Raw genomic sequence first — 27,765 nt, 5'->3', positions numbered from 1 at the left:
ATGGAGCTTTGATATCGACATACTGTGGAATTTCCGGCAGCACATGACCACATATAGGGAGGCAAAAGATTGCTCTCTATCTCCACTTGCTGGTAGATGGACACAACCCACCAGTCTATGGATTGATCGGCTATGATTAAGGGAAAGAAAATTATCAGGTATGATACATAATTTTACCTTTGGCCACATCCCAAAACAAGACTGCATCAAGGATATGCTGTGAATTGAAACACTTATAATCTGCGCATTTACATTGAAGATAATCTACAAATGTATCAATGTATAGATCCAGTGAGAAGCTCCAGTATTTACCAGAGCTTGTGTGTCCAACTCCCCAAATTTCTACTTAGACAGGTGCATGATCAGAAATTCCTGTAGGTCCAATGGTTGCCCCAAGAACTGTAGAAAATAGCCCTTTTACCACTAATATGGTCTGTTCTGGAGTGTATCATGTGGTCCCTAGACAAGTGTGTGAAATATGTGGCATGACGTTGGAGAGTACACCACACATCAATCACATCAAAAGCTTCACAAACCAAAAGAATCCGTGTAGTAAAGTCCATTTTTTCATTATGGGGATTTTGTTTTGTCCAAATCTGGATTTGCTACAATATTGAAAATCTATACCCCCCCCCCCCCCCCCTCTTCCCCCGTGTCATTTTAGTGGCATTAGCATTTGTTTGAACAATGATAAGCTTATGGAAGAATTGTTTTACACATTGGGAGCATAGACGTTACATAGCAGCAGAGGCATTCTATCTGTGACCTGTGCTAGAATATATTATTATTAACATTTGTATAGGCTACCAGACGCACGCAGTGCTGAACATATGACAGAAAGAGAGACCGTCCCTGCTCAACAGAGCTTACAGTCTAAAAATACATACAAACAAGACAATTAAGGGCGAGGGAAGTACTGGGTGAGAAGGAACAAGGGGAGACAATTGAGTAGTAGTTAGGAGCTAAAAGCAGTGGTGAAAAGGTGGGTCTTTAGCATAGATTTGAAAACAGGTAGAGATGGAGCTAGACGTACAGGCTCAGGAAGTCTATTCCAGGCATATGGTGCCACGAGAGAAAAGGAATGAAGCCTGGAACTAGCAGTGGAGGAGAAGGGGGACGACGAGAGATTTGTCCAGTGAGCGGAGTTCACAGGGAGGAATGTAGGGAGAGATGAGTGGAGAGGTAATGGGGAGCTGTAGAATGGATGCATTTAAAGGTCAGTAAGAGGAGTTTAAATTGTATGCAGAAGCGGACAGGGAGCCAGTGAAGTGACTTGAGGAGTGGGCTAGTGTGGGTATAACGATTTTGGCGGAAAATAAGTCGAGCTGCAGAATTTTAGACAGACTGGAGAGGAGAGAGATGGCTGAGAGGAAGACCAGTGAGAAGTAAATTGCAATAATCTAAACGAGAGGTGACGAGGGTTTGAACAAGGGTTCTTGTAGCGTATTCAGAAAGGAAGGGGCGGATTTTGCTAATGTAGATAAAGAAACGACAGGTTTTGGGGATCTGTTGAATATGGGCAGAGAAGGAGAGAGAGGAATCAAAGATGACTCCAAGGTTACGAGCCGAGGAGACAGGGAGGATGAGAGAGCCATTAACAGAGATAGAGAATGGGGGAAGAGGGGAGGTGGATTTAGGTGGGAAAATGAGGAGTTAAGTTTTCGTCATGTTTAGCTTCAGATGGCTTTGGGACATCCAAGCAGCAATGTAAGACAAGCAGGATGAAATTTTGTCTTGGATTACGGTTGAGATTTCAGGGGTGTATATCTAGATTTGAGAGTCATCTGCATAAAGATTATATTGAAAGCCATGAGATGAAATTAGGGTACCAAGGGAAGAGGTATAGATGGAGAAAAGGAGGGGTCCTAGGACAGAACCCTGGGGGACACCAACTGAAAGCGTGATGGAAGTTGAGAGGAACTGCCAGAATGAACACTGAAAGTGCGAAGTGAGAGGTAAGAGGAGAACCAGGAAAGAACAGGGCCCTGGAATCCAATCAAGGATAGCGTATCAAGGAGTATGGTGTGGTCAACAGTGTTGAAAGCAGCAGATAGGTCAAGAAGGATAAGGATAGAATTAAGACCTCTGGATTTAGCCAGTAGTAGGTCAGCAGACTTGATGGACCGTGCAGGTCTTTTTCTGCCGTCATCTACTATGTTACTATTAGAGACTTTGGTAAGTGCAGTTTCAGTAGAGTGAAGAGGGCAGAAGCCAGATTGGAGTGGGTCAAGAATAGGTTGAGAAGAAAGGAAGTCAAGACAGCGGCGGTGAACAGCGCGCGTTCAAGTAATTTGGAGAGGAAAGGAAGGGAGATGGGGCGATAGTTGGAGGGACAGGTAGGGTCAAGTGAGGGTGTTTTAAGGAGTGGAGGGACAACAGCATGTTTGAAGGCCATAGGGACAGTTGCAGTGGAGAGTGAGAGATTAAGGATGTGACAGATGACAGGGATGATAATAGGAGAGAGAGTGCTAAGTAGATGAGTGGGGATGGGATCAGATGAAACGATAGTACATTTAGAGGAGGAAAGAAGGGCAGTTTCCTCATTAGAAACTATACTGGCCTGGGTCTACTGCAACTGATGACTTCTTAACTTTCAAGGTTTTATGACACACAATGATAACCCCAGCTTTCTTCCCCACTTCTGGAGCATCAGCATAATCACCAACCCACCAGGTTTAAAAAAAAAATTTTTAATGTTCTTTGGGATTTAGATGGGTTTCCTGGCTACAGAAGCCTGTTTTTTAATGAAGTCTCTGCAAAATATTTTTTCATTTAATAGGTGAAGATTCCCCCTACATTCCAAGAAAAAAATCTTTAGGGTCATTAAGTTAGCTCCGTATCTAATTGGCTTATGAAATGTTTCTGATAGAAAAGTCCCTTGGGATGTCGTCCCACCTTCCAACAGCCAAGTTTTCCTCACCCATTCCCTCCTGCTTGACTGAGATCAATCAAATATATTTAGGACCAAATCAACTGTGGATCATAAGTAAACCCCCTCTCCAACCCATATATTCCCCCCCCCCCCCCCCCCCCCCCCACCACCACCCCAAAAAAAAAAGTTCAACCCTCCCTTAAACCCATCCCTAATAAAAAAAAAAATTAAATCAATTTAATACCCATCCATATTGTATCTGCCCTCCCCCGAATGCCCCTATAAGGAACCTCTCATGTATATATCACCCTCCTATCCCCCTTACCCTTAAAAATGATTCTGTAGATCTATAAATAGTATATAACAAGATACATATATACTAGCCGTTGAGCCCATAAAAATGGGCTGGTATTGGGGTTTTCTGAGATTGACGCTGGCTCCCCCGCCCCCCGTGAGGTCGCCGCTACCGTTCTCCCCCCACCCACGGAGTCGCTGCCACCACTACCCCTCCACCCGGCCCGGGCCCTCTCTTCACTACTGAACTTACATCCATTCGTTGGAACGCAGCACGCACATCAGCTGAGCTGCCGTCGGCCTTCCTTCTCTGCCTGTGGCCCGCCCTCTTGTGACGTAACGTCAGCGAGGGCGGGACACAGGCAGGGAAGGGAGGCCGACGGCAGCTCAGCTGATGTGCGTGCTGCGTTCTGGCGAATGGATGTAAGTTCAGTAGCAAAGAGAGGGCCCGGGCCTGGTGGAGGGGTGGTGGCGGCGACTCCGGGTGGGGGGAGCGGTAGCGAGCTTGGCGGCTTCGCGCAGTTTCCCTCTCTGTCCCGCCCCCGTCATCATGTATTGACGTAGGGGTGGGACAGAGAGGGAAGTCTGTACTCCGCATTTGCGAGTGAGTACGGTCACTCGCCGTTTATATGTTTGATCTTATAATAAGCAGCAAGGATTAAACATAATCATCCTAGAAAAAGATAACTTTCTCTGAATACAACTCTCGGGTAGAATGAATAAAGCAAGTTACTGAGATGAGTATAAATCCCATCCCTACCCTATTCTGATCCCAATCTGAATATTAATCGAGCATCAAAGTTATAATAGCAAAGTAGCCATGATAATCATCCCTAGATATATCATATATTATATCATATATTATATTTTGGAATTTATTTTTAAAGTCCCACAAACAGAATGATCACTTCTAAAAAATTGAGCAATATATTCTCTATGCATATTAGCCAAAATGATACAGGAACATTTCACTCAGGATATCTGTGCACAACTATAAATGCTATTAAATAACATTCAATAACTATTTTTTTTCATAATTTTTTTCATTTTTTAAGGAAATTTTAGTTCATCTCAGCACATATCCAATATTATCAATTAAACTTGTGAGCAAAGGATTGTTGTATAGGTGGGTGTCTTTCAATTTTAATTCTCATTTGGTTTTAGTTATTGAATGTTATTTAATAGTATTTATAGTTGTGCACAGATATCCTGAGTGAAATGTTCCTGTATCATTTCGGCTAATATGCATAGAGAATATATTGCTCAATTTTTTAGAAGTGATCATTCTGTTTGTGGGACTTTGATATATCATATATTATATTTTGGAATTTATTTTTATTTTTAATTTTATCATGGGACATTGGTATCATATGTGTTATATATACATATATATGGTTTTTTAAAAATGCATTTATAATTAAGTTCAATATCTATACGTACATTTTTATATGTAGTCATTGATGATATATATTATTTTATTATTTTTTTATGTTATTTTATATTTAAACAATATATGTGGTTTGTTTCAAGTGTTTTATATTATTTCATATTATTTCTCTTGTAGCCAATGAAGCAGCCCTGTCGGGCTAAACACGGCCTGTGTCGGGCTATTTATGTATATATAACTTCAGGTTTTAATAATAAATTACTGTTTTATTTTTGCGATCTGCTTCGTTTGTTTTCCATCTTGGAGCTTGCAGACCATTTGCCCTTGTGTTTTCTTGATTTGTCTTTGCCATTTTCAGGGCACAGACTGTAGAAGTCTGCCCAGCACTAGCTTTGCTTCCCAATTACTGCTAAGATTCAGTGGATCCATTCCTTCTGAACAAGATTCCTTTGTGTTCATCCCACACATTTTTGAATTCCATTACTATTTTCATCTCCACCACCTCCTGTGGGAAGGCATTCCAAGTATCCACTACCCTCTCCATGAAAAAATAGTTCCTGACGTTATTGATGAGTCTGCCCCCCCCCCCCCCCCCCCTACAACCTAAATTCATGTTCTCTAGTTCTACCGCCTTCCCGTCTCCGGAAAAGGTTTGTTTGCGGATTAATACCTTTCAAATATTTAAACATCTGTATCATATCACCCTTGTTTCTCCTTTCCTCCAGGGTATACATGTTCAGATCAGCAAGTCTTTCCTCGTACGTCTTGTAACGCAAATCCCACACCATTTTTTGTAGCTTTTCTTTGCACCGCTTCAAGTCTTTTTACATCCTTAGCAAGATACGGCCTCCAAAACTGAACACAATACTCCAGGTGAGGCCTGACCAACGACTTGTAGAGGGGCATCAACACCTCTCTCTCTATACAGCCTAACATCCTTCTGGCTACATCCACCACCTTGTCACATTGTTTTGTCGCCTTCAGATCCTCAGATACTATCACCCCAAGGTCCCTCTCCTTGTCTGTGCATATCAGATTTTCACCGCCTAACATACATGTCTCCAGTGGATTTCTACTTCCTAAGTGCATCACTTTGCACGTCTTTGCATTGAATTTTAATTGCCAAACATTAGACCATTCTAGCTTCTGCAGATCCTTTTTCATGTTGTCCACTCCCTCCCGGGTGTCCACTCTGTTACAAATCTTGGTATCATCTGCAAAAGGCAAACTTTACCTTCTAACCCTTCAGCAGTGTCACAAATATATTGAACAGAATCGGCCCCATCACCTATCCTTGAGGCACTCCACTACTCACCTTTCTCTTCTAGAGTGAATTCCATTAACCACCACCCTCTGGCATCTATCCATCAACCAGTTCCTAATCCAATTCACCATTTTTGAGTCCTATCTTCAGCCTCAAGTTTTATTCAAGAGCCTCCTATGAGGAGCCGTGTCAAAGGCTTTGCTGAAATCTTAAGTAGATGTTATGTCTGTGCTCACCTCGCCCTCTGGTGGCCAGAACTGGTGGCTGCGACGAACTGTCACCCGTTCCAGATTTCAGGCCAGTCCGGTCTGGATCTTCCAGACTGCCAGACTTGTTCTTCTTGTTTGTCCCTGAACAGCACCCGTAGCTGTCTTCTGATTCTTGCAGCTGAGCTTCAGCTAGTGATGGGCTTTATTAGCTATCTGGAGACTTCTGAGCTTGCCTTTGCATCGCCTAAGGTCATGGTATGTGGGTGTACGCTTTGCACTTCAGCTTAGCTTGAGTTTCTGCCTGAGTTCCTTGTCTGCTTTCTGAAAGTCTGTGTGTAGTTAGATTAGGTTGTGGTTTGTTTTCTAGTCTTGTCTCTGAGTTATAGTTTTGTGTTTAGTCCTTGTCTGTTTGTGTCTTTGTGGCTGCCCTGCAGCTTTCAGTGTTGTGTCGTGTTATCAATGTTTTGTTCCCCGTTTTAGTGGCTGCTTGCAGCTTTCAAGTCCTGCCCTTTAGCTTTCCCTTCCTTGCCCTGCTGCCCCTGTTTGTTTCTTTCCCCTCTGACCTTCAGTCCTGGTTCAGCCTATTGGGTATCCAGTCCTGCCGGCCGTCTGCAGCCAGGGGCTCAACTCCTGGTGAAAAGCGGCCAAGCGCAGGTGAAGTTTAAGTGTGCCTGCTCTGCTTATTCCAGCTTGTTTGCCTCTGCTGCAACTCCTGTCCAGGGTTCCAGTCCTGTTCTGTCTAGTCTCTGGTGTGGGGTGGTTTTGCCTGCCACTGCCACTCCTCGGCAGTGGCCCAAGGGCTTATAACTCAGTTTCCTGCATTGAAAACGTGACAGTAGATTACATCTATCGCACGTCCTTGATAGATTACATCTATTCCACATCTCTGGTCACCCAGTCAGATAATTCAATGAGATTCGTTTGGCACGATTTACCTTTGGTAAAACCATGTTGTCTCGGATCTTGCAACTTATTTGATTTCATGAAATTCACTATCCTTTCCTTCAGCATCACTTTCATTACTTTTCTAATAACCGAAGTGAGGCTTACTGACCTGTAGTTTCCAGCTTCTTCTCTGTCACCACTTTTGTGAAGAGAGTCCACATCTGCTGTTCTCTAGTCCCACGGAACTCCCCCATCTCCAAAGATTTATTAAACAAATCATTAATAGGGACCCACCAGAACCTCTCTGAGCTCTCTCAATATCCTGGGATGGATCCCGTCCAGTCCCATGGCTTTGTCCACCTTTAGATTTTCAAGCTGTTCGTAAACACTCTCTTTCATGAACAGTGCTATATCCATTCCATTCTCATATGTACTTTTGCCAGTCAATCATGGTCCTTCTCCAGGATTTTCTTCCTTGAAAACAGAACAGAAGTCTTTGTTTAGCACTTTTGCTTTTTCTTCATCATTTTCCACATGCGGTTCACAGCATCTTTCAGTCTCACAGTTCCATTTTTAGTCTTCTTCCTTTCACTAATATACCTGCAAAAATTTTTGTTGCCCCTCCTTACATTTCTAACCATTTGTTCTTCTGCTTTCGCCAGACGTATATCTTTCTTGGCTTCTTTCAGTTTCATCTGGTATTCCTCTCTGTGTTCCTCTTCTTCATTTTTTTTTCTATATTTCATGAATGCCAACTCTAGCCTTTATTTTCTCAACCACTTGCTTGGAGAACCATATCGGTTTCCTTTTTCTCTTGCTTTTATTTACTCTCCTTACATAAAGGTTTATAGCCATATTTATAGCTTCTTTCAGCCTGGACCACTGGCTTTCGACTTCTCATATGTCCTCCCAGCCCATCTGCTCTTTCTTTAGGTATTCCCTCATTTATTAAAGTCAGCATGTTTGAAATCCAGGACTCTGAGTTTTGAGTGACTGCCCTCCATTTCAGCTGTTATATCAAACCAAACTGTTTGATGGTCTCTGCTTCCCAGGTGATCACCCACTCGGACATTTGACACACTTTCCCCATTGGTGAGCACCAGATCCAGCATCGCTCCTTCCCTTGTGGGTTCCGTCATCGTTTGTCTGAGTAGAGCACTTTGAAAAGCATCCACGATCTCTCTACTTCTTCCCGATTCCGCAGATAGAACTTTCCAATCTGCATCCGGCACGTTAAAATCTCCCAGCAACAGCACCTCTTTTTTCCCAACTTTTTGATATTTGTAACCAGATCTTTATCTAGTTTCTCCGATTGTGTCAGAGGTTTGTAGACAACTCTGTGGACAGAGGTTCCATTATCTCTTTTTAAGGTGATCCATATTGCTTCTTATTTTCCCCAGGCCCCTGTCATTTCAGTCACTGTGATTATCGTTTCTCACATACAGAGCTACTCCTCCTTTACCACCATCTCTATCCTTCCTAAATAGATTTAGCCTGGTATGTTTGCATCCCATTCATGGGAATCATTGAGCCATGTCTCCATGATTGCAACAATTAAGTCTGCCTCTAACATCAGGGCTTACAGATCATGAACTTTGTTGCTTAGACTGTGAGCATATGTGGTCATCACTTTCCATCTACATTTCAGTGGCGTGTTCATCTTCTGTTTAGTTTTTTGTTTAGTCTCATTTCCTGCTGTGTTGGTAAGAAGTGAGCTGTTAAGATTGTTGTTTTCATAGCTTTCTTTTTTACTGTCACACCTTGTCTTTAGCTTTAGCTGGGGGTGACCACTGGAAGTGACCTGCCTCCATACGCCACCCCCGCCTTCTAGTTTAAATACCTAGAAACATATTGTCTAAATTTCTCCCCAAGCTATTCTTGATCCACTTCAATCTGGCTTTCGCCATCTTCATTCAACTGGAACAGTGCTTGCTAAAGTCTCCAATGACCTATTCCTGATCAGATCCATTCTGTCCTCATCCTTCTCAATCTGCTGCTTTTGACACTGCCTGTCACCGCCTACTCCTTGATATGCTATCCTCACTTGGATTTCAGAGCTCTGTTATTTCCTGTTTTTCTTCTTTTCTGTCCCATTGTACTTTTAGTGTATACTGTGGTGGATCCTTCTATCCCACTATCAGTTGGTGTACCTCAGGAATCTGTCCTGGGACCTCTTCTTTTCTCCATGTATACTTCTTTCCTTGGTACTCTGATCTCATCCGATGGTTTTCAGTATCACCTTTTATGCTGATGACTCCCAGATCTACTTCTCCACACCAGAAATTTCAGCAGGAATCCAGGCCAAAGTGTTAGCTTGCCTGGATGTCTCACCGCCATCTGAAACTAAACATGACTAAGACTGAGTTTCTTACCTTCCCCCCTAAGCCAACCTCTCCTCTTCCCCTATTATCTCTGTGGTTAACACTCATTCTCCCTGTCTCATCAGTTCATAACCTTGGGTCATCTTCAACTCCTCCCTCTCCTTCTCTGCACATATTCAACCTGTCATTTCTTTCTCAATGATATCACCAAAATTTGTCCTTTCCTTTCTGAGGACACTACCAGAACCCTTATCCACACTCTTATCACCTCTCGCTTAGATTGTTGCAAATTGCTTCTTATAGGTCTCCCACTTAGCCATCTCTCCTCCCCTTCAATCTGTTCAAAATTCTGCTGCATGACGTATATTCCGCCAGTGTCGCTATGCTCACATTAGCCCTCTCCTCAAGTCACTTCATTGGCTCCCTATCTGTTTCCACAAACAGTTCAAACTCCTCTTATTGACTTACAAGTGTATTCACTCTTCAGCTCTTCAGTACCTCTCCACTCTTATTTCTCCCTACACTTCTACCTGGGAACTCTGTTAATTGGGTAAATCTGTCTTATCTGCACTCTTCTCCTCCACTGCTAACTCCAGACTCTGTTCCTTTTATCTTGCCATACCATATGCCTAGAATAGACTTTCTGAGCCAGTGTGTCAATCTCCATCTCTGGCTGTCTTCAAATCTAGGCTAAAAGTCCACCTTTTTGATGCTGCTTTTAACTCCTAACTCTTACTTATTTGTTCAGTACCCATGTTTTATCATTCCCACCTTAGTAATTCCCTTATCCCTTATTTGTCCTGTTTGTCCTAATTAGATTGTAAGCTTTGTCGATCAGGGACTGTCTCTTCATGTTCAAGTGTACAGTGCTGCGTACGTCTAGTAGCAGTATAAAAATAAGTAGTATATTGTAAGTGCCACTGAGAAGGATATTCTCATGTGTGTTTTGTGGCATGCTACTAGACATATGCAGCATTGTAAAATATGCTGTAATAGGTTTTTGACTAACTTGCATGATAAGTGACTTCTGAGTTAGCTATGTTGAAGACTCTGCAGGGCTTGAACATCCCTTAGGTGCTAGTAGAACCCGTCACAGCAAGGTCTCTTTGTAGGGAAGAAGAGACATGAAGAGACACAAACTGCACTATCTTCTCTTCTAATATAAATAGATTCTTCCAGTGGCAGTAAGGATCCCTCTTTAGGTAACCTGGTTTTTAGTTAGTGAGCTACCTAAAAGGTATAGCCGCACCTCCCCTCCTTGTAATTTGTGTTGTGTTATATGGTCAAAAAAATTTTGCAGTTTGTAAAACTTTACAAGCATATTACTTTCTTCAGGCAGCATGCAGAGCAATAGAGCAGGCGAAGAGTCAGAACATCAGCAAACTTGTTCTTTACACAGACAGCATGTTTACCATTAATGGTAAGTTATTGTTCATGATCTGTGCGTAAATGTGAGATCCTATGCATAACATAGAAAGCAGGAGTAGCCTCCACGAAAAATAAAGCAAACCATCGAGAGTAGATGCTGACTGATAGACAAACCAACTCGGGAGATGATGTTTAATAAAACAACTTGCACAAAGGACCCATCACAAGTTGATGTTTTCTTTGGCGGCACACTGAACTTGCATTATCCCCTGAGCTAACATTCAGAGGAAAAGTTTGTTTGTCATTTCACCACACACATGTTCAGAGGGAATTCCCCAAGCTAATACATGGTGTGAATTTTATCTGTGAGCCCTGAGGCAGGCGCTCTTTGTGCCGAAACACGGACCGTGTCGGGCCCTTTGTGCAAGTTGTTTTATTAAACGTCTTCAACATCATCTCCCGAGTTGGTTTGTCTATGTCAGCCTCTACTCTCGTTGGTTTGTTTAATATAAAAAGCATGCATGTAGACTGAAAACATTTCTTTCTTAAAATATGTATATAGAGAAAATATTTTGTAGATGATCATAAGATGCACAATTCTGTATTTGCATGTGGTTGAAATTGGAAAGAGACTATAGCATTTGTAGAAGAGGCATATTTTCAAAGCACTTAGCCTTCCAAAGTTCCATAGAAACCTATGGAACTTTGGAAGGCTAAGTGCTTTGAAAATATCCCTGTATTAGTCTCTTTACCAATAAAAAGTTTCAATTGAGTTTTAATCTGGGGAAAGTGGGAGACTAATTACTTGCCTTTTCATTTTACACGTGCCAAGTGAGATACAGAAAAGTAAAGACAAGCTGAAACACATCATCTCAACCAATGTAATACTTGTAACATTTAGACTTGCATAATTGTTTTAAATTGTATTCCTAACAAAATAATTCAACCTAAATACAGGACTCACTGCTTCTCAAAAATATATCCACCCTAAATTTAAGCATAAATGTGGGTAATGTAAATATTGCCTTGTAAAAGATCTTCACACCTTATGTTCACATTCTGCTTTCTGGAAAAAAAAAATCAATATACATTAAAATAGGAGTGCTTCACTGACCTGCATAACTAGGGTTGCGTACTGGCCAGTTTTGCAATGGTCATACTGGCTGCTGGCAGATCCTTAAAACCAGCACCTACAGTTAGGCAGCTCTCATTCCTCAGAAGTAACCTGAGGAAGTACTTCTTCATGGAAAGGGTGGTGAATTCATGGAATGGCCTGCCTCCAAGTGGAAATGATGGGAGAGAAAAACAGTATCTGAATTCAAGAGAGCTTGGGACAAGTACATAGGATCTCTGAGTGATAGCGAGAGTAGATGGCATGGATGGGCAGACTTGATAGACCATATGGTCTTTATCTGCCTATATTTTTCTATGTTTCTATGAGGGGAGGGGTAAGGAAGAGAGATGTTGAGGACAAGAGTGATTGATCAGAGGAGGTGTTGTGGGGAGGAGAGGGGTTAAAGGAGTGAGAGTGGATCATCCCTTTTCCTGCTCACGCCATCCTTTCTCTTTCAGCTCTCTGAGTCTCCCTCTCCTCTTCCCTACCCCATTTGCCTAAGAGCTGTTCTCCTATGAGACTTTCCCTTTCTTCTTTGTCAGAAACAAATGCACTAACCAGACACCAACGTATCAGAAAATGACATTTTTCATAAAGTAACAAACATCTACATTATTTAATAATAGAAAATTTTTGTAAAGATACCATATTATTTTCTATTGCTCAGACTAATTTTGAAGTTTAATATTCATGATGGTTTAAGCTAAGTTATCCCGATTTTTATTATAAGATGAACTTTCCTTCCTAAATACCTACTCCATTCTGTCTACTCTACCTTAACTATGTATTTCTTTTTTCAGGAACTGGTAATCACCATTTCGGAACTATGTAAGCCACATTGAGCCTGCAAATAGGTGGGAAAATGTGGGCTACAAATGTTGTAAAATAAATTCTCCGAGGACAAGCAGGCTGCTTGTTCTCACTAATGGGTGACGTCCATGGCAGCCCCTCCAATCGGAGATCTTCTCTAGCAAAGACGTTTCTTAGCCCTCGCACGCACACCGCACATGTGCGACCGTCTTCCCGCTCGAACTCGCTCGTGTTTGTCAGTCTTCTTTTTTCTGTGCTAGGGACGGCTGTGTTTACCGTAGTTCTGTGCCCTGAGGAGACCCTCGCGCTTTCCTTGTGTCCTTCCATTTTGGAAGTCTTCTTTATTTTACTAGTTCGCGTGTTCTTTCAAAAAAAAAAAAATGAAAACTTTCCTTATTTTCGAGTTGTTTTTTCCCGTACAAGTTTCCTTTCGTTTTCAGTAGCGGCCCTGTTGGCCGCCCGTACGGGTTTTCTACCCTTTTATTTTTGGTGCCTTCGTCATGCAAATTTTGATTTCGCCGGCGTGATTTTTCCGCCCATGTCATCGAAGCCTCCCAGCGGCTTCAAGAAGTGCACCCAGTGCAACCGGGCTATCTAGCTCACTGATAGGACGCTGGGCACCGTCCTCAGGCCTGTACTCTCTGTTGTTTGTTGAAAAAGAGAACTCAGGCGGCGAGATTGGCCCGGTGGAAGGTTCTGTTCAGGGCCTCGCCCGGTGCTTCGACGGTCTCAGTATCGAGGTCATCGGCCGGTGCATCGACGTCGACGGTACCGAGGTCATCGACCGGTGCTCCAGTACCGAGATCATCGTTGGTACTGATGTCGTCGGAGGGTGCCTCTTTGTCCGGAGTGCAGGTGAGGGCTGTCCATTCCCCTGCCTGTGGCGGTGAGCCCTCGAGTGGGTCTACCCCTGCCTCGAGGGCTCCTGCAGTACAGCCCCCCCCCCCCCCCCCCCCCCCCCCCCCCCGGGATCGACCTTCGGACCCGACCCCGAGGAAGAGGCGCTTGGATTCAACGTCCTCGTCGGTACCGGGAGGTTCCGGTAACATGCTTCGTGTGAAGGCAAAGAAGCATCGGCACCGGTCACCTTCCCTTCGTGGTACTGAGAGCTCTGGGTCGCCGAGGGAGTCGGCACCCACTAGGCATCGACGCCGGGAGGACCGCTCACCCTCCATTCAGAAGGTGTCGATGCACTCTCTACCCTGAACAGCCCGGTACCGCCTCCGCGCCCCGAGCAGCTTCTGAGTTCGTCGCCTGTACCGGACTCCCAGCCTTCCTCGACAGCCGCTCTAAGCGAGAGCCTCAGGGCCAGAGTACCCATGCATCATGTCTTCAAGAAGACACTGCTGTAGAACTGGGTGAAGCCGCTAACTAATCCCCACATTCCCAAGAAGATTGAGTCCCAGTATCGGATTCATGGGGACCCTGAGTTGATGCGGACTCAGTTGCCTCACGACTCTGGGGTTGTGGATCAGGCCCATAAGAAGGTCAAGAGTTCTAGAGAGTACGCTTCGGCGCCCCCGGGCAGAGACTCTAAAACCTTGGATTCTTTTGGGAGGAAGGCCTACAATTCCTCAATGCTCATGGCCAAAATCCAATCTTACCAGCTGTACATGAGCATTCATATGCGGAACAATGTGCGGCAGTTGGCGGACTTGGTGGATAAGCTCCCTTTTGAGCAAGCCAAGCCTTTTCAGCAGGTGGTCAGGCAGCTGAAGGCATGTTGTAAATTCCTGGCCAGGGATGTTTACGATACTTTTGATGTCGCGTCCAGGGCCGCTGCTCAAGGTGTGGTGATTCGCAGACTCTCATGGCTGCGTGCCTCCGACCTGGAAAATAGGATTCAGCAGTGGATTGCGAATTCTCCTTGCCGGGGGGGATAATATTTTTGGTGAAAAGGTCGAACAGGTGGTAGAGCAGCTCCACCAGCGGGACACCGCTTTCGACAAATTCTCCCACCGGGCGCCTTCAGCATCTGCCTCAACTGGTAGACGTTTTTATAGCGGAAGAAGGACTGATACCTACTCTTCTAATAGGCATAGGTACAATCCTCCCTCTCGCCAGCCTGCTGCCCAGGCCAAGCCCCAGCGCGCTCGTTCTCGTCGACAGCGTGCGACTCAGCAGGTCCCTGCGGTTGCCCAGCAAAAGCAAGGGACGGGCTTTTGACTGGCTCCAGCAGAGCATAGCCGAAATCAAAGTGTCTGTGCCGGACGATCTGCCGGCCGGGGGGAGGTTAAAATTTTTTCACCAAAGGTGGCCTCTCATTACCTTTGACCAGTGGGTTCTTCAAATAGTCCGGCTAGCATACTCCCTCAATTTGGTTTCCAAGCCTCCAAATTGCCCACCGGGAGCTCAATCCTTCAGCTTCCAGCACAAGCAGGTACGTGCAGAGGAACTCTCCGCCCTTCTCAGCGCCAATGCGGTCGAGCCCGTGCCACCCGGGCAGGAAGGGCTGGGATTCTATTCCAGGTACTTCCTTGTGGAAAAGAAAACAGGGGAGATGTGTCCCATCCTAGACCTAAGGGCCCTGAAGAAATATCTGGTCCGAGAAAAGTTCAGGATGCTTTCCCTGGGCACCCTTCTTCCCATGATTCAGGAAAACGATTGGCTATGCTCTCTGGACTTAAAGGATGCTTACACTCATATCCCAATACTGTCAGCCCACAGACAGTATCTTCAATTCCGTCTGGGAACACGGCACTTTCAGTATTGTGTGCTACCCTTTGGTCTCGCCTCTGCGCCCAGGGTGTTCACAAAGTGCCTGGCTGTAGTAGCGGTGTCTCTACGCAGACTGGGAGTGCACGTGTTCCCTTACCTCGACGATTGGCTGGTGAAGAACACCTCCGAGGCAGGAACTCTACAGTCCATGCAGATGACTATTCGACTCCTGGAGCTACTAGGGTTTGTGATAAATTATCCAAAGTCCCACCTTCTTCCTCTTCAGAAACTCTAATTCATAGGGGCTCTGCTGGATTCTCAGACAGCTCGTGCCTACCTTCCGGAAGCGAGGGCTCGACAATCTTCTGTCCCTTGTTTCCTGGGTACGAGCGTCCCAGCAGATCACAGCTCGGCAGATGTTGAGATTGCTCGGCCACATGGCCTCCACAGTGCATGTGACTCCCATGGCCCGCCTCCACATGAGATCAGCTCAATGGGCCCTAGCGTCTCAGTGGTACCAAGCTGCTGGAGACCTAGAGGACGTAATCTTGCTGTCCACAAGTTTTCTTCAGTCCCTCCATTGGTGGACAATTCGGTCCAATTTGACTCTGGGACGTCCTTTCCAAATTCCTCAGCCACAAAAGGTGCTGATGATGGAATGCGTCTCTCCTGGGGTGGGGAGCTCATGTCAATGGGCTTCACACCCAAGGGAGTTGGTCCCTTCAGGAGCAAGGTCTACAGATCAACCTCCTGGAGTTAAGAGCGGTCTGGAACGCTCTAAAGGCCTTCAGAGATCGGCTGTCCCATCAAATTATTCAGACGGACAATCAGGTTGCTGTGTACTACATCAACAAGCAGGGGGCACCGGATCTCGCCCCCTGTGTCAGGAGGCCGTCAGAATGTGGCTTTGGGTTCGCCGGAACGGCATGTTTCTTCAAGCCACGAATCTAGCAGGCGTAAACAGTCTGGCCGACAGGTTGAGCAGGATCATGCAACCTCACGAGTGGTCATTCAATTCCCGAGTGGTACGCTAGATCTTTCAAGTGTGGAGCACCCCCTTGGTGGATCTCTTCGCCGCTCAAGTCAATCACAAAGTCCCTCAATTCTGTTCCAGACTTCAGGCCCAAGGCAGACTAGCATCGGATGCCTTCATCCTGCATTGGGGGGAGGGTCTCCTGTATGCCTATCCTCCCATACCTTTGGTGGGGAAGACTTAGCTGAAACTCTAGGAAGATTGAGGCACTATGCTCCTGATCGCTCCCTTTTTGCCGCGTCAGATATGGTTCCCTCTTCTTCTGGAATTGTCTTCCAAAGAACCGTGGAGATTGGAGTGTTTTCCGACCTTCATCACTCAGAACGAGGGGGCGCTTCTGCATCCCAACCTCCAGTCCCTGGCTCTCACGGCCTGGATGTTGAGAGCGTAGATTTTCCCTCCTTGGGTCTCTCAGAGGGTGTCTCCAGAGTCTTGCTTGCTTCCAGGAAAGATTCTACTAAGAAGTTACTTCTTTCTATGGTGGAGGTTTGCAGTTTGGTGTGACATCAAGGCCCTAGATCCTCGCTCTTGTCCTACACAGACCCTGCTTGAATACCTTCTGCACTTGTCCGAGTCTGGTCTTAAGACCAACTCTGTAAGAGTTCATCTTAGTGCGATTAGTGCATACCATTACCGTGTGGAAAGTAAGCCGATATCGGGACAGCCTTTAGTTGTTCGATTCATGAGAGGTTTGCTTTTGTCAAAGCCCCCTGTCAAACCTCCTACAGTGTCATGGGATCTCAATGTCGTTTTCACCCAGCTGATGAAACCCCCTTTCGAGCCACTGAATTCCTGCCATCTGAAGTACTTGACCTGGAAGGTCATTTTCTTGGTGGCAGTCACTTCAGCTCGTAGAGTTAGTGAGCTTCAAGCCCTAGTAGCTCATGCTCCTTATACTAAATTTCATCATAATAGAGTAGTCCTCCGCACTCACCCTAAGTTCTTGCCAAAGGTGGTGTCGGAGTTCCATCTGAACCAGTCAATTGCCTTGCCAACATTCTTCCCCAGTCCGCATACCCGCCCTGCTGAACGTCAACTGCACACATTGGACTGCAAGAGAGCATTGGCCTTCTATCTGGAGCCGACACAGCCCCACAGACAGTCCGCCCAATTGTTTTTCTTTTGATCCCAACAGAAGGGGAGTGGCTGTCGGGAAACGCACCATTTCTAATTGGCTAGCAGATTGCATCTCCTTCGCTTATGCCCAGTCTGGGCTGACTCTTGAGGGTCATGTCACGGCTCATAGTGTTAGAGCCATGGCAGCGTCAGTGGCCCACTTGAAGTCAGCCACTATCGAAGATATTTGCAAGGCTGCGACGTGGTCATCTGTCCACACATTCACATCGCATTACTGCCCACAGCAGGATACCCGACGCGACAGTCGGTTCGGGCAGTCGGTGCTGCAGAATCTGTTCGGGGTTTAGAATCTAACTCCACCTCCCTAGGCCCATTTTTATTCTGTTCCAGGTTGCACTCTCAGTTAGTTGAATAAGTTTAGGTCAATCTCAGTTATGTCCTCGCCGTTGCGAGGCCCAATTGACCATGTTTGTTGTTTTGAGTGAGCCTGGGGACTAGGGATACCCATCAGTGAGAACAAGCAGCCTGCTTGTCCTCGGAGAAAGCAAAAGCTACATACCTGTAGAAGGTATTCTCCGAGGACAGCAGGCTGATTGTTCTCACAAACCCGCCCGTCTCCCCTTGTCTTTTGTCTTTGCTCTTTACTGGACTGACGAACACGAGCGAGTTTGGGCGTGAAGACGGTCGCGCATGCGCGGCGTGCGCACGCGAGGGCTAGCAAACATCTTTGCTAGAGAAGATCTCCGATTGGAGGGGCTGCCGTGGAAGTCACCCATCAGTGAGAACAATCAGCCTGCTGTCCTCTGAGAATACCTGTCTACAGGTATGTAGCTTTCGCTTAAATAACTGCTGCAGAATTTTCCAGCTACTGCCACAGGAAACTTGGACTCTGCTGTTTTACAGGCAATAATGTAGTCTTGATATTGGGGGACTATCTACTCAACATCAGTGCAGTCTCAGGAGAATTTTGCTTTTTTTAACATTTGTTTTCTGATGATGATTTTCAACCAAACCACTTTATTCTTCACATAGGTATAACAAAATGGATAAAGTCTTGGAAGGCCAATGACTGGAAAATGAGCACAGGCAAAAAAGTGATAAACAAAACAGACTTTGAAAAACTGCAGAAACTGACTGAGGGCATGGATATTACATGGGTAAGTGCACCAGGTAGAAGGAGTTAATCAACCATGGTTGGGAAATTAGATTTTGTATTTGGTGTGGTAATACAGTTATGAACTATATTTTCACCATGAAAAGGTTGAGACATATTTGCATGGTTAACATGTTTGAATTAGAAGTTTTGTCACAAGTCAAAGAATTGTTTATATTGATTTTTCATAAATTGAGCATTTATAGTAAGATAAATACTCCTGAACTATAACCAAACCCTTAAAGGAATCTGTGGAGCTGTTTCACCCCTGAACTATATCCAAACCCTTAAAGCAATCTGTGGGGGCTGTTTCATCCATTTGGAAGACCCAACAACAGGAGTGTCAGCAGAAAGCTAACTTGATACAGTCATGTGACACCCCCCCCCCCCCCCCCCCCCCCCCCCCCGCTCCTGTTTTCCCCTTTTGCGTGTGTGTCACACAAATGGTTTCTGATTTTTAAACAAAATGTAATGTTAGACAAAGGGAACCCGAGTAATCACGTAACAGTTTGTTTTGTTTTTAATTATTGCTTCATTCATTTAAGGAACAAAGTTATCCAACACCAATATCATACCTGTGGAAAAGTGACTACTCCCTTACTTAGTCAAGCAGTTGTCCACATGATAATTAGCTAATTGGATGCAGCCAGGCTTGACTGCAGCCAGCCATGCTGAATCTAAACCTAACTAAATATTGAACCATACCATAAGAGTGAAGTAGTCACCACAAAGTTTCTACAAGAATGGTATGTTATGATCAAAGAAAATTCCAGATGAGATGACAGTTGTTGAAATGTATTGGTCTGGAAAGGGTTACAAACCTTTTGGAAAGCTCTGGGACGCCATTGAACCACAGTGAGAGCCATTATCTCCAAATTTAGACAACTTGGAACAGTGGTGAATCTTTCCAGGAGTGGCGGGCCTGCCAAAATTACTCCAATGGCACAGCAACAACTTACCCAGTAAGTCAGAAAACCTTCCAGAAGAACATCTAAAGAACTACAGACCTCTTAGCCTCAGCTAAGTTCAGTGTTCATAACTCCACAACAAGAAAAAAAGACTGGGGAAAAAATGGGTTTCATGGGAGAATAGCAAGGTGGAAACAGCTGGTATCCAAGGGTGACATCAGTGCCCGTCTCACATTTTCAGACACACATCTAGGTGATCCCTAAGCCTTTTGGGATAATGTTCTATGGACAGAAAAGTCATAAGTGGAATTGTTTGGACAACACAAGTCCAATATGAGTGATTATAAAGCAAATATACCATTCTACAGTAAGAACATCATACCAACAGTCGAACATGGTGGTGGTGGTGGTGGTGGTGGCGGCGACAAGGTGAAAACTTGCCATAATTGAAAGAACAGTGAATTCTGCACTGTACCAAAAAGTTAAGGAGAATGTTATACCGGGCTATAATCTGTTCAGGAAGAAAGGGAGGGGGAGTAGCATTTTATGTTAAGTCATCTGTCCATGAGGTGAAGCTGAAGCGTAATTGGGTTAGGCAGCAAGACAATGATTTAAAACACAAAAGCAAGTCCACGTCTGAATGGCTGCAGAGAAACAAAATTAAGTTTTGGATTACCTAGTCAAAGTCCTGACTTGATCCCAAAAAGAGATGTTATAGCACGACATGAAATGAGCAGTTCATGCACAAAAGCCTACAAATATAACTGAATTAAAAAGCAGTTGTGCAAAGAGTAGGATAAGATTCTTTAATAGCATGTGAAAGACTGATGTCAAATTACAGGTAGTGTTTAGTTGCAATTATTGCTGCTAAAGGTGGTGCAACCAGCGATTAAGTTTAGTGGGCAGTTCTTTTTTCATATGGGTGATATGGATGTTGGATAACTTTTTTGTTTCTTAAATAAATGAAGTTAAAATGTAAAAACATTTTTGTGTTTATGTTCTTTGTATAATATTACATTTTGTTTAAAGATCAGAAACCATTCAGTGTGACGTGGGCAATCAGGAGGGGGTACTTTTTACAACACTGTATGTTTACAGTAGTAATAGTTTGGGCACCTTGGTAATTAATAACAAATAACAGAGCAAGCTAATATTCCAAAATTTTAATAACAGCTAGTAAATGTTAATCATTCCCTAGTTCAACACTACTTAGCATGTACATCAGGGCTACTCAATTATAGAAACAGAGAAAAATGTAGGCAGATAAACACCATATGGCTGATCTAGTGTGCCCATCCATGGCATCTACTCTCCCTATCACTCTCTTAGAAATCTTATGTACTTGTCCCAAGCTCTCTTGAATTCAGATACCGTTTTTGTTTCCCACCATTTCCACCAGGAGGCCGTTCCACGAATTAATCACCCTTTCCATGAAGAAGTATTTCCTCAGGGTACTTATGAATTTATCCCCTTTCCCCTTCATCCTATGCTTCTCATTCCAGAGCTTCCTTTCAATTGAAAGAAACTCACCTCCTGTGCGTTTGTTGCTTAGGTATTTCAACGTCTCTTCTCTTCCACCTTTCTTCCAAAGTATACATATTGAGATCTTTAAGTCTGTTCCCATACTCTTTATGACAAAGCCCATTGACCATTTTAGTAGCTGCCCTCTGAACTGACTCCATCCTGTTTGAATTTACACTATTCTAAAATTGATTTACTTACTCATTCTACACCACTCAGGATTTTGTAGACCAGTCATATCTCCCCTCATCCATCCATCACTTTTCCAAGCTGACGAGCCCTAACCTCTTCAGCCTTTCCTAATATGAGAGGAGTTCCATCCCCTTTATCATTTTGGTCGCTCTTCTTTGAACCTTTTCTAATTCCGCTATATCTTTTTTGAGATACGGTGAGCAGAACTGAATGCAATACTCAAGGTTTGGTTGCACCATGGAGTGATACAAAGGCATTATAGTATTTTCTTATTCACCATGTTTGCTTTTTAGGCCGCCGCACACACTGAGCAGAAGCTTTTAACAAAAAAAGGCAATTAAATTACCTATTTAACACCACGTATACCTTTTCCCAAGTTTGAATACAATTTCCACCAGTGAAGTTTTCCTCCCCTCAGCAGGTCCTCTATCAACACCTCTTCAGGACTGGTCCTTGAGGTCCACAGGCAGGTCAGGGTTTCAGGATATCCTCAATGAATATGCATGAGAGAGATTTGCAAACCAAGGAGGCAGTACATGCAAATCTCTTATTCATTTTGGATATCCTGAGAACCTGGCCTGTCTGTGGAACTCAAGGACTAGAATTGAGTAGTCCTGATGTACGTTATCGAACAGTGGTAAGCCAGGTTATTATATTAGGAAGCATAAACTACGTTCTGTTTGTTCTTGTGCTTTTATTAAAAGTATCACATAAACTGAGTTGTGTATTTCTGAATTTTGTACAGTTCTGGTGCTGTGTACATTAATTCTCTGGTTTCTCTCTATAGATGCATATTCCTGGACATGCCGGCTTTCAAGGAAATGAGGAGGCAGATAGACTGGCTAGGGAAGGAGCTCGTAAACCACAGAATCAGTAGTATTTCCTCCAGTAGAGACCATTGGTATTAAACTAACACTGGTGTGCAGCAGTACTTATGTGGACTACTAAGCAATCACCGTAAATATACACTTCACTAAAAAAAAGTGTTCAGTATCGTTCACCAGCAAGAATTTAATATTTCTCTACTAGGAAGGAAAAAGACTCTGTACTACTAAGAAAAGCCTCAGAAATGTGCAGGTTCATATTTTGCAAATCCCTGCTGTCGTCAATCGTTGGCTTAAAAAAATTTTCCATTCTTTTTTGTAAACGCATCCAACATTTTTTTTTTTTTTTTTTTTTCTTTAAGTGTTTAAACTTAACATCCAGCTACTTAGCTTAAATCAATGCAGAGGTCTCCCCTTTTGAATATGTTTACATAAAAGAATAGAAAATCTTCTTAGTAGTAGAGAAATATTAATTAATTCTTGCTGGTGAAATATATTGAACACGTTTATGGTGATGTGCATTTTTATGGTGATTGATTTAACTTCACTCCTCTTTCGATGATCTGTTCTAGAAGCAATGCAGAACATTGTTTTTTTTTTTTTTAAATGAGAACTTATAAGTATACATTACTCTGATTCTTGTTTTTATACAATAAACTTTCACACATTTAGAATCCGCATGTGACACTTTGGTGTTATCCTGATACTTAAAATTTTATTATAAATAGTATAAAATTTAATTTTCAAGTGTTTTTTTCTTTTTCTGTTACATTTGCAAGTTCCTTTCTACACAGTGCCTTTGGCAATTGTGTAGTTATTGCCTAAACCTTGGCTGGAAACACATTTAAAAATATTGTATTTTTGAAATGTAGTATTAAGTCTTTTGTTTGTTCACAATGGATACAGGAGTATTTATTTCTATATTTATAGAAACTTTGTGATTTATCTACATTTGGACCAGTATGCATCTGTATTAGAGAAAACGAATAACCAAAGTAGGGTTACCATATGGGTCCAGAAAAAGGAGCACCGATTGAGCCAGTCTGGGTTTTACTAAATGGAAGCAAAACCCGGACTGGATCAATGTGTCTTACACCCAAGGGAAGCTAGGGATCATTGGGCATAGCTCAGGCAAGGAATCAGTAACCTCAGGCCTTCCTGTAAGGATTTCATATGAGCTTAGTCTGTGTTTATGATTTGTAGCAGATCTGTAAAGCATCAGGCCACTTAAACCTTTGCACAAATCTTAGCCAGTTTGTTTTTCAGAATATCATTTTATCTTTAAAGTAGGCAAGAAGACTGAGGATAATAATGACAGTGAAACAATTTTGGTATTTGTAGGGCCTTGCAGACAAACTGAAGCATAGTCTTTTAGCAGGATCTTGCTAGTAGAGACAATATCTGCCTTTGCAGAAGGCTAGGCCTCCACTCGTCCTGAAACCTATAGGCAAGAACCAAAACATATTCAAAAGGACAACATTTCTTTATTATTATTATATCACACTTGTATACCCCTAAACCACAATTTCTAAGAGATTTACAAAATCAAGAAACAAAGGTCCTTAGGCATTATATAGCATACAAATCAAACTCAATCAAATGTACTTTTTAGAAAATTTAAATCTTAAGTTGTTTCCTAAAAACCAAATAATCTGTTGTAATATCCATGTGTAACAGTACATTTTCCCAAACTTTAGGAGCTTGGAAAGAGTCTTTTAAATAGATTAAATTTTTCACTCTCTTAGGGGACAGTAATGATAATGTTTTTTTACAACTCCTGGTAGACAAACTAAATGAGCCAAGAGATATTCTGGACATTCTCCATTCAAAATGTTATATAATACACAGGAAAAAAATTAAACACCCTGACCTCAATGGCAACCGGTGAATCTCTTCATAATAATCTGATCAAATTTATGTTAAAAAAAAAATTAGCCTTACTACAGTATTCTGTACAGACTGCAACTTTCAAAAGATTTGCTTAGATGCTCCTAAAAATAGAAGATTACTATAATCTAATTTGGATAATAATAATTGTACCAAAAGTCTAAAATTAACACTTTCAGAAAATTTTCTAATTCTAAGATTCCTCAGCAAGAAAAAAGAACTCTTAATCAGCGCATTAATAGGAGCATCCAGAGATACACTAGTCAATATAAACTACTAATATTTTAATAATGGGTAATAGTGGATATTAAAATATGATCTACTAATGGATCTGGATTATAATCCAGTGGCAAAAATTTAGTTTTCTCGGCATTCAGTTTTAGTTTATACTTCCACTTCCAGGCACTTATTAGCTCCAACCACTTAAAAGACTTCAGATGCTACTTGCATTAACGATGAGTAAAAAAAAAAAAAAAAAAAAAAAGAATCAAAACTGTAATGTCATCTACATAACTGAAACTGACAAAACCCAGATTTGAAAGTTCAGTTCCTGAAGAATGAAGAAAAACATTAAACAATGTAGGTGACAGAGAAGAACCCTACACAGATTACTCCATTGATCCGACAGGGCTACTCTCTGCTTAGCTCTATAAGAGCCGAGAAGTAAAAAAAAAAACTTTAAATCACTTTAAAACATTGTTAACAATTCCGATTCTTTCAAGTTCAGAGAGCAGAATATTGTGATCCATTAGGTCAAATGCCGATGACAGGTCAAACTACCTTTTTTTTTTACTGAGTACTCTCCTAGCTGTGTCAAAAATTGAAATCTGCACTAATTCTGTGCTATGATAGTAGAAATCCCGATTGGGATACATGTAAAATATCATGTTTCATCAAATAGTTGTTCAACTGGGAACAGACCAGACCTTTCATTACATGGTATTGAAGCCAGTGGTCTGTAATTTGAAACCAAATTACATTTGTTCTTTCACTTGCTTTATGATTGGAGTTATAATAATCTTGTTCAAATTTATCATAAATTGCCCAGTAGATAATAAATATTGTAACCAATTGAACAGTAAAGTCTAAAATTCAATTGAAGGTGAGACTGATAGATATGATGGGCAGTGATCTAAGGTACAATATGATTTAGAGTACTTGTGAAATATGTTGGTAAATAAATCCCAATCTATAGGGAAAAAAATCTGACTACACCCTATCTGCTGGAGAAATCTCTGAATCAGACTCACTATGGGGAACTATATTTATAACTGCTGTCAAAAATCTAGCCTTCAGAATTTTAGTTTGAAAAAAGGTGAACAGCTCTGAAGTAGAAGGCACTTGACCCTCATTCCGCTGAGAGCATCGAGAAGTATCCATGATTTTAATAACCACCTGAAAGAGGGCCTTTTACATCGGCAATATCTGTCCCTATTTGTTCGGAATACCACAACTTCCTTTTGGCATCTATAGTAGCGTTATAAGTATTAATTGCTGCTTTCCGGTCTCCTCTTATTTCTAGATCAGCAGTCTTTACCCATTTTTTGCTCCACTTTCCTACAGATTTGTTTCAAAATACAAAGTTTGCATCAAACCACACATTACTCCTACAAAACATTTTTTAGTTCAAAGATTTAGGAGCAATCTCATCCAAAGTTTTCTCACTAAACTGAGACCAGTTAGTTCCAAAGTGCTCCGGGTTATTAAATAAACTGGAAATTATGATGACATTTTTCCAAAACTGGTGAATCCTACCCCTAGTCCAATATTTTTCCTTAGATTTATTTATTTATTATTTATTTGTTACATTTATACCCCACATTTTCCCACCTATTTGCAGGCAATTGTCATTACGGCTAATAACAAATACAAAGGTTGTGTTATAGTCACAGGTCTGTATTCGTATAACCATTATCCCACTCCATGTAGGACCTCCTGAAATCTCCACCCCTCGAATCCCCTCACAGCAAGTTGCAAGCTCAAAAAGTTTTCCAAGGAAACCTTAACAGAAATCTGCCTTCCTTGTTTGACACCATTCAAAGCCAGCCTATACGCTTGTGAGGGAGACAGCTTTCAAGTATCTATCCCAGATAAGTCAAAATACTTGTCTTTTAAGAGTGTGAGTAGAATTTTGACTCTCTTAGCATCAAAGCATGGAACTTATTTCTCCAATGCCAGAAGGTTGTCAGGTCTGCTTGTATCCAATGAATTAAAATACACTTTTTCCTACTAATTTAAGCCTTAAGCATTCTCATACTGGAAGAGATCGAAGGTCCATCAAGCCCAATATCCTATTTTCAACGGTGGCCAATCCAGGTCTCAAGTACCTGGCAAGAACTCAGAACAGTAAAACAGATTTTATTCTGCTTATCCTAGAAATAAGCGGAGGATTTTCCCATGCATAAGTACATAAGTAATGCCACACTGGGAAAGACCAAGGGTCCATCGAGCCCAGCATCCTGTCCATGACAGTGGCCAATCCAGGCCAAGGGCACCTGGCAAGCTTCCCAAATGTACAAACATTCTATACATGTTATTCCTGGAATTTTGTGCACTTTTCTTTTAGGAAGTTATCCAAACCTGCTAAGCTAACTGCTTTTACCACATTCTCTAGCAACAAATTCCAGAGTTGAATTATATGTTGAGTGAAGAAATATTGTCTCAAGTTTGTTTTAATTTTACTACTTAGTAGCTTCATTGCATGCCCTGCGTGCCCCCTAGGCCTAGTATTTTTGGAAAGTGTAAACCAGCGATTTAAGTCTACCTATTCCACTCCTCATTATTTTACAGACCTCTATCATATCTCCCCTCAGCTGTCTTCTCCAAGCTAAAGAGCCCTAGCTACTTTAGCCTTTCCGCATAGGGAAGTTGGCCCATCCCCTTTATCATTTTTGACGCCCTTAAGTACATTAGTATTGCCAATTGTAAGCCACATTGAGCCTGCAAAGAGGTGGGATACAAATGCAATAAATAAATAAATACTGGGACAGACCGAAGGTCCATCGAGCCCAGCATCCTGTTTCCAACAGTGGCCAATCCAGGTTACAAATACCTGGCAAGATCCGAAAACAGTACAATACATAAGCAGTGGATTTTCCCCAAGTCCACTTTAATAATGGCTTATGGACTTTTCTTTTAGGAAGCGATCCAAACCTTTTTTTTAAACCCAGCTAAGCTACCTTTTACTACATTCTCTGGTAACGAATTCCAGAACTAAATTACACGTTCAGTGAAGAAATATTTTCTCTGATTTCATTTTAAATTTACTACTTTGTAGCTTCATTTCATGTCCCATAGTTCTAGTATTTTTGGAAAGAGTAAACAAACGATTCAAGTCTACCCATTCCACTCCACTCATTATTTTATAGAACTCTTATCATATCTCCCCTCAGCCGTCTTTTCTCCAAGTTGAAGAGCCCTAGTCACTTTAACCTTTCCTCATAGGGATGTCGTCCTATCTCAGTTATCATTTTCGTCTCCCTTCTCTGTACCTTTTCTAATTCCACTATATGTTTTTTGAGATGTGGTGACTAGAATTGCACACAATGTTTTGCATCACCGAGCGATACTAAGGCATTATAATGTCCTAATTTTTGTTTTCCATTCTTTTCCTAATAATACTTAACATTCAATTTGCTTTCTTATCTGCCGCTGCATACTGAGCAGAGGGTTTGAACGTATCCTCAACGATGATACCTCAGTGGCGTAGCTAGGGTAGTTGACACCCATGGCTGGTCATTTTTTTATCACGCCCCTCCAAAATCCAGTACTAGGCATGCTGAGAATACAAAACACTCAGGACCTACAAAGCAATTCTACCATACCATAAGCAGTCATTTCTACGAATCACACAAGGAAAAGGAAAGCATCTTAAACACTACAGTGAGCACTAGAACATCAATTCACCTATTGTAAAATGAAACCAGGCAATATTACAGCTTGTCAATCCTGCACAATCAATGCCAACTGAAAGCCATGTCTTTTTCAC

The 27,765-nt window shown here is 42.5% G+C and overlaps 1 protein-coding gene across 11 annotated transcripts in view; it reads left to right on the top strand.

Annotated features, from left to right (window-relative positions):
• Positions 1-22,566, top strand: part of LOC115458914 (ribonuclease H1-like) — an 86,316-nt gene extending 63,750 nt beyond the window's left edge. For all 11 annotated transcript variants that reach the window (XM_030188763.1, XM_030188760.1, XM_030188769.1 and 8 more), the window contains 3 exons: positions 10,568-10,652; positions 18,325-18,449; positions 21,854-22,566. In XM_030188763.1, the coding sequence (XP_030044623.1) occupies positions 10,568-10,652; positions 18,325-18,449; positions 21,854-21,943 (300 nt within the window). In that variant the 3' untranslated portion in view covers positions 21,944-22,566. The remainder of the gene's footprint in view (positions 1-10,567; positions 10,653-18,324; positions 18,450-21,853) is intronic.
• The last annotated feature ends 5,199 nt before the right edge of the window (positions 22,567-27,765 follow it).

Source organism: Microcaecilia unicolor, unplaced genomic scaffold (assembly GCF_901765095.1).
Source record: "Microcaecilia unicolor unplaced genomic scaffold, aMicUni1.1, whole genome shotgun sequence".
NCBI lineage: Eukaryota > Metazoa > Chordata > Amphibia > Gymnophiona > Siphonopidae > Microcaecilia > Microcaecilia unicolor.
This window is presented reverse-complemented; position numbering and strand designations above follow the sequence as displayed.